The 9956-nt window shown below is 47.8% G+C and overlaps 1 protein-coding gene across 1 annotated transcript; it reads left to right on the forward strand.

Annotated features, from left to right (window-relative positions):
• Positions 1-254: 254 nt before the first annotated feature.
• Positions 255-5670, forward strand: LOC132379172 (neurofilament medium polypeptide-like). Its single transcript, XM_059946829.1, has 3 exons — positions 255-1128; positions 1219-1343; positions 4141-5670. The coding sequence occupies exons 1-3, from the start codon at positions 304-306 to the stop codon at positions 5660-5662; spliced, it is 2472 nt and encodes an 823-aa protein (XP_059802812.1). The 5' UTR covers positions 255-303; the 3' UTR covers positions 5663-5670.
• The last annotated feature ends 4286 nt before the right edge of the window (positions 5671-9956 follow it).

The following is a 9956-nucleotide window of genomic DNA, read 5'->3' on the forward strand; positions in this document are numbered from 1 at the left end:
CCCTCCAGAACAGCAAGCAGCCGCTGGGACAGCTCACTTTGCGCAATCCCCACCCCCACCCATGTCTCTATATAAGCCGAGGAACGCAGCGGCTCTGCACTCGCGTGGACAGTCCGGGACAGAAACATGAGCTACGGCTGGCAGTCGCATTCCTACCGCACGGAGTCCGCCCGCAACATGGCTCGGCACCTGGGCTCCTTGCTGCCGGTGCCTCTGCCCCACAGCTGGGCCAGGGAAAGCGCTGTCTCCTTGTCCAAGCGCAGCGGCCGCGACCTCAAGTCCTCGGCCATCCTGGAGCTCACCATGCCGGGTTCCTTCGGCGAGGGTAACAGGGCGGTCGGTTTGAACGAGAAGCAGCAGATGCAGGGTCTCAACGACCGTTTTGCCGGCTACATCGAGAAGGTGCGCCAGCTGGAACTGCAGAACCGGGGGCTGGAGGCGGAGATTGCGCAACTGAGACAGCGGCAGTTGTCGCCGTCGCGGCTGGCCGTTGCCTTCGGGCCCGAGCTTGGTGAGCTCCGCCAGCTGCTGCGGGACGTGGAGCGGCAGAAGGCTCAGCTCCAGCTGGAGAGGGAGCGGCTGGCAGAGGACCTCCACCTCCTCAAGGGCAAGTGCGAGGACGAGGCGAGGCTCAGGGAGCAACTGGATGTAGGTGCCCAACTCCTCAGGAAGGAGGGCGAGGACGGTGAACGGCTGAAACTGCAGCTGGAGAAGAAGGAGCGGGCTCTAGCCGAAGAGATTACCCTCCGAAAGGCCACCCACCAGAACGATGTGGCTGAGCTCCTCTCGCAACTTCACGCGTCCCAGGTCACCTTGGAGCCCAAGGAGTTCGCCAAGGCCGACCTGACGGCGGCTCTGAGAGAGATCCGGGCGCAGATGGAGGGTTACACTAGCGCCAATCTTCAGCATACTGAGGAGTGGTTCCGCTGCCGGTTTGCGGAGCTTAGTGAAGCCGCCGAGATCAACAACGAAGCCCTGCAGAGCCGTCGGCAGGAGATCAGCGAATACCGCCGGCTGCTGCAGTCCAAGAGCATCGAGCTGGAGACTGTGCGCGGAACCAAGGAGTCCCTGGAGAAACAGCTGAGCGACATTGAGGAGAGACACGATGCCGAATTGATGCAGTACCAGGTGAGAGCGTCTGCCGCCTGCGCAATCTACACCCAGCCCTTCTCCGGCATTGAGCTAGTAACTTTCCCAATTACGTCTTTTGTCTTCCAGGACACTATCCATCAGATGGAGAACGAGCTCAAAAGCGCAAAGTGGGAAATGTCCCATCATCTGAGGGAATATCAGGATCTGTTGAATGTCAAAATGGCCTTAGACGTGGAAATCGCCTCCTACAGGTGGGTATGACTGTAACCTACAGGTAGATGTGACTGTAACCTACGGGTAGGTGTGACTAACCTACAGTTAAGTGAGGCTGTAACCTTTGGGTAGGTGTGACTATGACTTCCGGGTGGGGATACAGATAGGTGTGACTGTAGCCGCCGGCTGGACAACTGTATCAGGTAGGCTTGGTCTGTACCAGCTCAGGAGCGACGACTGGCAGATCGTATACCAACACCAAACGGTGAGAAAGGCGGCGCGCTTTCTGAAAAGGTCGAAGCGTACAGGGTGACCTATTACTCCGCCGATTTCTGCCTTATTTCTTAAGGTGATCTTCAAACCTGAAAAATTAATAAAAACCCTAGGGATTTATTTCTGTCCCTGGTTTGATCTGCTGTTCTCCGTCGGGATTCATTACAGGAGCAGTCTCCTCTACCTCTCACCTACAGCCGACTGAACTTCCAAACTCAACAGTCGGGTGCCCAGTTTCCAGTACAGCCGAACTGGCCCGAATACAGTCCCACGAGGAAAGGTGGATTTACGAAAGGGTTAAAGCTGTAGCAACGGAGATGTAGAGACAGCAGAGAACATTCTCCCCACAGGCGGTGCCCTTCACTGGGATACACAGAGTCCCGTTACATTGCAATGTTTAACTGACCCGGAATCTGCGGTACACAGAACTCCCCCGCCCGTGTAAATCGGGTAAATACAGATCCTCGCTCTCACCCCCTCCAACGACCACGGTGGGGAGGGGGATCGCCTCGCGATGCAATAACCATCCTCACTAAGCGGACTGTCGGATCATAAAGATTAGCCGGTGCCCAAGTGATTAAAATTGCCAGAAACTGCGTTCACTGTCGCCAGTAATTTCACACCGTCGCCACTAATTTCACGCTGCCGTGGAGGTGGGGGTGGGGGGGTCGATGATAAGGTGAGTGATGGGGTCGAGCCAGTGGGTCGGTGCCGGGGTAAACGGGTTTGATGGAGCAGCGGTTATCTGTAGAAGACGCTATCTGATCAGATTCTCCAGCTTCAGTACCCTGGACAGATAACAAACGGACCTTCCCCGGTGTATTGAGTTACCGAGTAGTGTGACAGCTGGTGGAGCGACCTGGATCCGGAAGACCCGCTTCCCCTTCTATTTGTACGAGTTTCCACAAAAACCTCCCGGGTTCCGAGTGAAATAATCCCCACCACCTCCTCTCTGACCCCTCCCCCAAGTCCCCATCCGCACCGAGTGGAAGGATTTACAGAAATAATTCACATTCTCCAACTTTTCAAAGTTCAAAGTAAATTTATTATCAAAGTACATGTCACATATACAACCCTGAGATGAATTTTCTTGCAGGCATACTCAATAAAACCAATAACCATAATAAAATCAATAAAAGAGCACACCAACAGTGTGACCAACACCAGTGTGCAAAAGGCTCTAATAAAATTAAACTCGCACCGAACTTTCTCAACGCCCAGGGCCACACTGTTAGCGTGAGGATTTGGAAAAAGTAGCAGAATTCTGCCCTCTCCCCAGCGCACTCCACACATCTACACCCAATAAGCCACCATATCTACACCCCACACCCCACACAACTGCACTCCACATACATCTACACTCCCACAAATCTACATCCCCCACACACATCTACACCCTACAGCCCCACACATCTTCACCCCAAACACTTCTACACACCCCACCCATCTACACCAAACTCATCTAAACTCCACATACATCTACACCCTACAATTCCACCACAAATCTATCCTCCACACACCACTACACATCTACACCCACACCTCTACACCCAACTCATCTACAGCTCCATAAACCTACACACCACCCCACACAACCACACCCACACACATCTACACATCAACACTCCACCCCACACTGCCCCCACAAATCTACCCCCATAAATCTCCAACTCTTACCTGCACACATCTACACTCCACACTTTTACTCCCCACACAGCCACACATCTACACCCTACACATTTACATCTCTACACATCTACACCCCCACACCAACACATCTACACTCCCACGACCCCACACATCTACACCCCACTCATCTACACCTCCACACATCTACACACCACCCCACCCATCTACACCCAAACACATTTACACCTCCACACATCTACAATTCACCCCACACACCCCCACAAATCTACCCCCATACACCCTCATAAATCTTCAACCCTTACCGACACACTTTTACACCCTCACACCCCCACACATCTGCACCCCACACACCTACATTCCACACCCACACACATCTACACTCCACATCCTACTCATCCACACACACACACACTCACACACACACATCTACACTCCACATCCCACTTATTTACACCCCACACACACCCATAGAACTACAACCCCACACATCTACACCCCACAGCCCTATACTCTACATCCCACACTCCCACACACCTACACATCCCTACACATTTACACTGCTACACAATCTACATGGGAACGCTGGTGTACTGGGGCTCTGAGCACTTTCTGGGAACACAAACAGTGAATGTGAGGTGGAGGAGGGGATGGTGGTAATTCCTCGCATCTGGTCTACCCATGGTTGCAGGTTTAGGGCTTAAGGAGTGACTCAATGGCACTGTAATGAAGGGGACAGGAAGGCAGACGTTCCCAATAACAAGGTGACTATGTTGGCTTTGGAATCACAAACTGGTTCACCACATCATAACAGTAACGAATGATCTCTCTCTCTCCTCTCCCTCTGTTTCTCTATTTCATTCTCTCTCTCTCTCTCTCTCTCTGTTGGTCCGTCTCTCTCTTTCTTATGTTAAGGAAACTGCTTGAAGGGGAGGAAACACGTTTTGGGTCCATTGCAGGGACCTTCACTCTTCCTTCCTACACCTACAGGCAAACCCAGTCCCTGACCCATACCGTGTACACCCCAACCAAAGCCAAGCGCACCCCCAGCAAGGCTGCTCCTCAGTACAAATTTGTGGAAGAGATTATCAGTGAAACCACAAAGGAAGTTGACATGTCGGACCTAGAAGATTCAGTTCTCAGAGTGATCTCTGAGAGCTCAGGAGGAAAACCTGATGAAGGGGATGAAGACAAGGATGAGATGACCACAGTTGAAGCCTCTGATGAAGAGGAGGCCGAAAGGAGGAGTGAGCCTAACAAAGAAAGCATGGGAGAAGGAGGCACAGAGAGTAAAGAAGGAAGGGTGGAGGGGAAAGGGTCTGAAAAAGAGGAAGCTCCAACTAAAGAAGAAAATAGTCCAGCCACAATGTTGGATGAAGAGCCTGGCTGTGGAAAGGAAAATGAAGAGCATGGCACTGCAGAAAGAGAAGCCACCAAAGAAGAAGCTGCAGAAAGTGAAGAGGCAAGAGAGAAAGAGAGCACCAAGATGGAACAGTCCGGAACAAGCAAAATCATAGGTTTGGCTGAACAACAAAGCCAAATAGAGAGTGAAAGCAATGATGAGAAGATGTCAGTGGACAGAAAAACAGATAAGGAAGATGTGATGGTAAAAACAGAGTCTGAGCAGCAAAAAAGAGCCAAAGCTGAAGAGATGAATGAGAGTGTGACACAAACAGTAGCCCAGCAAGCCCAGACTGAGCATGGAGATGCTGAAGAGGAAAGGAATGGTAAGGAACAGGGTAAAGAGCACGGACATCAACAGAAAGACGAGCTCAAAGGACCGAGCCATAAAGAGGCATGTCCTGTTGAAGCTGAAGACCAAAAGCAAGGGGATAAACTAGAGCAGGAACTGCAGAAACCCAAACAGGAGACAAAAGGACGGGTGCAAAAGCCAGGAAAAGAAAGCGAAATGCAAGAAGTGAAATTTCAAAGCAATGAAGCAGAGAAGACAGAAGACTCTGAGTGGAGAGAAACCCCCAATGGACTGACAAAGGAAGAGATAATGGCAGATGTCCCGAAGGAGCAGGAGAGCAAAGGAGGCAAGAAAGAGAAGGAAATATCAACACGGGAAGAGAGTGAGAAAGATAAGGGAGGAAGTGAGGAAGGAGGAGATAAAAGCATTGGGAAAGCAGAAGGGAAAGTCCCAGGCAATGCTCCTGAAAGCAAGAGCACCCAGTCAGGAGAGAGAAGCCTAGAAGCTGTCATAAATGGGTTGGATATCAAGTTGGAGAAAGATGAAATGGAAGGTGAAACCGACAAGAAAGTGACAAAAACCTTGACAGAGATTATTGAGAAATGTGCAGAGAAAACCACTGAGAGCAACGAGGGCAAACTCTCAATTACCAGTGCAGTGAAGAAAACAGTGAATGAAGTAAACGGAAGAGAAGAGAAGACCAGCAGCTCGGATTTAAATGGTGACAGTAAAGAAAATAAATGAACAGAGAGGAACCATTCATTCCTGAGTCGACAAAAAATGCAAGTTACGTGGTAGAGGATGGCACTTCACAACATAGATATGTAATACTTGCTTGTCTACAGGAGGTATGAGAACTTCTCAGGGGAACCATCTCAGACTTAATTTATTGCATGAAGTAAACGTTTGCTATGGGGTGCTTTGACTTTGAGGAATAGTTTTAATAACAGGAAAAATCCATATTTTTTCTGTTGAATTTAAGATATTGAAATACATGCAGATTGTGAACTTGGATTCAGACACTTTTGCATTCTTGATAAGCTACTACACTAATAGTTGCTCCAAGCACATTCAGCAAAGAGCTACCAGCTTGTCATTCACAAATAAATGTACTTTGTCCAAGAAAGTAGATCTGTTTAATGTGATTTATTTATGTAAAACAATTGAAAATTACTGACCAACAGTACCCTTGTCCAAATCAGATTTTTCACACCCCTGGCAACCATGCTTCATCTCTTAGGTTCCTCCCCAAACCTCTCTCCTTCTCCTTCCTGCTCTACAACTTTTCCCTTCTGACCAAGTGTTAATCACTTCCTCTCATACCCTTCCATAAGACCATAACATATAGGAGCAGAATTAGGCCAACTCTGCTCAGCTATTTCATCATGGCTGATTCATTTTTCCTCTCAGCCCCAATCTCTTGCCTTCTCCCGTACCCCTTCATGCCCTGACCAATCAAGAATCTATCAACCTCTTCCTTAAATATACATAAAGACTTGGTCTCCACAGCCGAATATGACAACAAACTTCACAGATTCACAACTCTCTGGCTAAAGAAATTCTACCTCTTCTCTGTTCTAAAAGGATGCCCCTCTACCCTGAGGCTGTGTCCTCTGGTTCTAGACTCTCCTACTATAGGAAACATCCTTTGAAACGTCCACTCTATCAAGGCCTTTTACCATTCAATGTGTTTCAATTAGGTCACCCTTCATTCCTCTGAATACTCATAAATACAGTCCCAGAGTCATCAAATGCTCTTCATTTGACAAGCAATTTAATCCTGGAATCATTTTCATGAACCTCTTCAGTGTCAGTACATCCTTACTAAGAAAATGGACCCAAAACTGCTCACCATGCTACAAGTGAGGCCTCACCAGTGCTTTACAAAGCCCCAATATACATATGAATGGGTGACAATTTTGTTTGCCAACAATCCTTGAGAAAGTAGCTACACCAAAAGGACAATGTAAATGCAATTTGGTGCCATCTATATTATTCTCATTGGATATCATAGGGCCTGAGCTCGGACTGTAATCCAACCTGCCAGGTTATGAACAGACATGAACATAGTTAATGTCCTTGGTATTCCCCACATTTACACTGTGGGGTTGAGACAGTTCACACATACACCTGTGGAAAAAACAGAGTTCGGGGTCGGTGATTTACTGATAAATTTCTCTCCCTCAGGTGGACAGACAGCAGGAGAAGAGCCAGGACAAGCCATGGTTCTGTCTGAGAATGGCTGGTTACAGATGGTCTTTGGCTGGCCTCTAGAGTGGGATAGAGACCCCAGTGATCAGTATAACACATTCACTCAGACCCTTCTGTTCTACCAAAGTAGTTGCAACATTAAGAGAAGCAGGTCTCCTTCCTCTTCAAGACCAGGATTCTTGAAAGTACAAATTGATCCCACCCTCAGGATGACACTCAGAAGACAAGGGAGATCCAGTGGATGTAGTGTACCTTGATTTTCAGAAGGCATTTGATAAGGTCCCACATAAGAGATTGGTGGGTAAAATCAAAGCCCATGGTGTTGGGGGGAAGACATTGACATGGATAGAAAACTGGTTGGCAGATAGAAAGCAAAGGGTAACGGTGAATGGGTGTTTCTTGGAATGGCAGGTGGTGACTAGTGGGGTGCCACAGGACTCGGTATTGGGGCCACAGCTGTTTACGATTTACATCAACGATTTAGATGAAGGCATTGAGAATAACATCAGCAAGTTTGCTGATGATACTAAGCTGGGTGGCAGTGTGATATGTGATGAGGATGTTAGGAGAATTCAGGGTGACTTGGATAGCCTGGGTGAGTGGGCAGATACTTGGCAGATGAAGTTTAATGTGAATAAGTGTGAGGTTATCCACTTTGGGAGTAAGAACAGGAAGGCAGATTATTATCTGAACGGTGTAAAGTTAGGTAAGGGAGAAATACAAAGAGATCTAGGAGTCCTTGTTCATCAGTCACTGAAGGTGAATGAGCAAGTGCAGCAGGCAGTGAAGAAGGCTAATGGAATGTTGATCTTTATTGCAAAGGAAATTAAGTACAAGAGCAAGGAAATCCTTTTGCATTTGTACAGGGCCCTGGTGAGACCACACCTGGAGTATTGTGTACAGTTTTCATCTCCAGGGTTAGGAAGGACATCCTGGCTGTAGAGGAAGTGCAGTGTAGATTCACGAGGTTAATTCCTGGGATGTCAGGACTGTCTTACGCAGAGAGGTTAGAGAGACTGGGCTTGTACACGCTGGAATTAAGGAGATTGAGAGGGGATCTGATTGCAACATATAAGATTATTAAGGGATTGGACAAGATAGAGGCAGGAAATATGTTCCAGATGCTGGGAGAGTCCAGTACCAGAGGGCATGGTTTGAGAATAAGGGGTAGGTCATTTGGGACAGAGTTAAAGAAAAACTTCCTCTCCCAGACAGTTGTGGGGGTCTGGAATGCACTGCCTCGGAAGGCAGTGGAGATCAATTCTCTGGATGCTTTCAAGAAGGAGCTAGATGGGTATCTTATGGATAGGGGAATCAAGGGATATGGGGACAAGGCAGGAACCGGGTATTGATAGTAGATGATCAGCCATGATCTCAAAATGGCGGTGCAGGCTCGAAGGGCCGAATGGTCTACTTCTGCACCTATTGTCTATTGTCTATTGACACTTCTTTCCAAGCTGGTCTTCTGTAATGACACAACTGATTGAAGCCTCAGCTCACACCAAGCCTCGGACAAACAAACCTCACATTCCCCTCACGAAAACACTATCAGGAGCTGATGTAATGCTAATTTTCAGCTATGGATGTTCCATATCTCTCAGTGTGGTGGTTCAATCAACCAGCAGATAGCTCATTAGATCCTAAACTGCAAGATTTCCACAGTATCACTGTTAAGGAAAGGTGACCAGAATATTAAAGACCATAAGACATAGGAGCAGAATTAGGACATTCAAATGCATCAAGTCTGCTCCACCATTCCATTGTGGCTGATTTATTATCCCTCTCAACCTCACTCTCCTACCTTCTCTTCATAACCTTTGATCCCTGAATAATCAAGAATCAATCAACCTCCACTTTAAATATATCCAACGACTTAGCCTTCACAGTGGTCCATAACAATGAACTCCATAGATTTATCACCATCTGGCTAAAGGAATCCTTCCTCATCTCTATTCAATAGGGATAACCAACTATTCTGATGCTGTGCCTTCTAGCCCTGGACTGCCCCACTCTAGGAAACATCCTCTCCAAATCCATTCTGTCCAGGCTTTTCAATATTTGATAGGTTTCAGCAATATTCCCCTCATTCTTCTTAACTCCAGTGAGTAAATACACAGAGCCATCAAAAGTTCCTCACACTTAACACTTTCCTTTCCAGGATCACTCTCATGAACTTACTCTGGACCTTCTCCAATCCCAGCACATCTTTTCTTAGATAAGGAGCCCAAAGCTGCTCACAATACTCCAAGTGCACTCTAACCAATGCCTTATAAAGCCTCAGCATTATATCCTTGCTCTTATATTCTAGTCCTCTCGAAATTCAATTCAATTCAAGTTTAATTGTCATTTAACCATACATGAATATTCATGAATACAGCCAAATGAAACAGCTTTACTACAGGGTCAAGGAGCATAAACACATTAGCAACAATCGCAGACACATGATCATAATCACATAATGAGAGTCCTGATGCCCACAGTAAAAAACAACGAAGCAGAATATATAGTTCAGACCCCTTAGTCCATGACATCATCTGTCGATTGGCCCCGACACCCACTAGGTGACACTGTGGCCTTGAGGCCCAGCCCTCACCCTGACTCACAACACCCACTAGGCGACACTGTGGCCTTGAGGCCCAGTTCTCACCCTGACACACAACACCCACTAGGCGACACTGTGGCCTTGAGGCCCAGTTCTTACCCCAACACACAACACCCGCTAGGTGACACCGTGCCCTTGAGGCCCAGCCCTCACCCCAACACATAACACCCACTAGGTGACACCGTAGCCTTGAGGCCCAGCCCCCGCAAATAAACACTAACAATG

The sequence above is a fragment of the Hypanus sabinus genome, chromosome 21, assembly GCF_030144855.1.
Source record: "Hypanus sabinus isolate sHypSab1 chromosome 21, sHypSab1.hap1, whole genome shotgun sequence".
Lineage (NCBI taxonomy): Eukaryota > Metazoa > Chordata > Chondrichthyes > Myliobatiformes > Dasyatidae > Hypanus > Hypanus sabinus.

Excerpts from the sequence above, each read along its gene's own strand:
- LOC132379172 (XM_059946829.1), top strand. The coding sequence starts at position 304 with ATGCCGGGTTCCTTCGGCGAGGGTAACAGGGCGGTCGGTTTGAACGAG. Across the intron at positions 1,129-1,218 it reads CCGAATTGATGCAGTACCAG|GACACTATCCATCAGATGGA; the intron begins GTGAGAGCGTCT and ends TTTGTCTTCCAG. Across the intron at positions 1,344-4,140 it reads GTGGAAATCGCCTCCTACAG|GAAACTGCTTGAAGGGGAGG; the intron begins GTGGGTATGACT and ends TCTTATGTTAAG.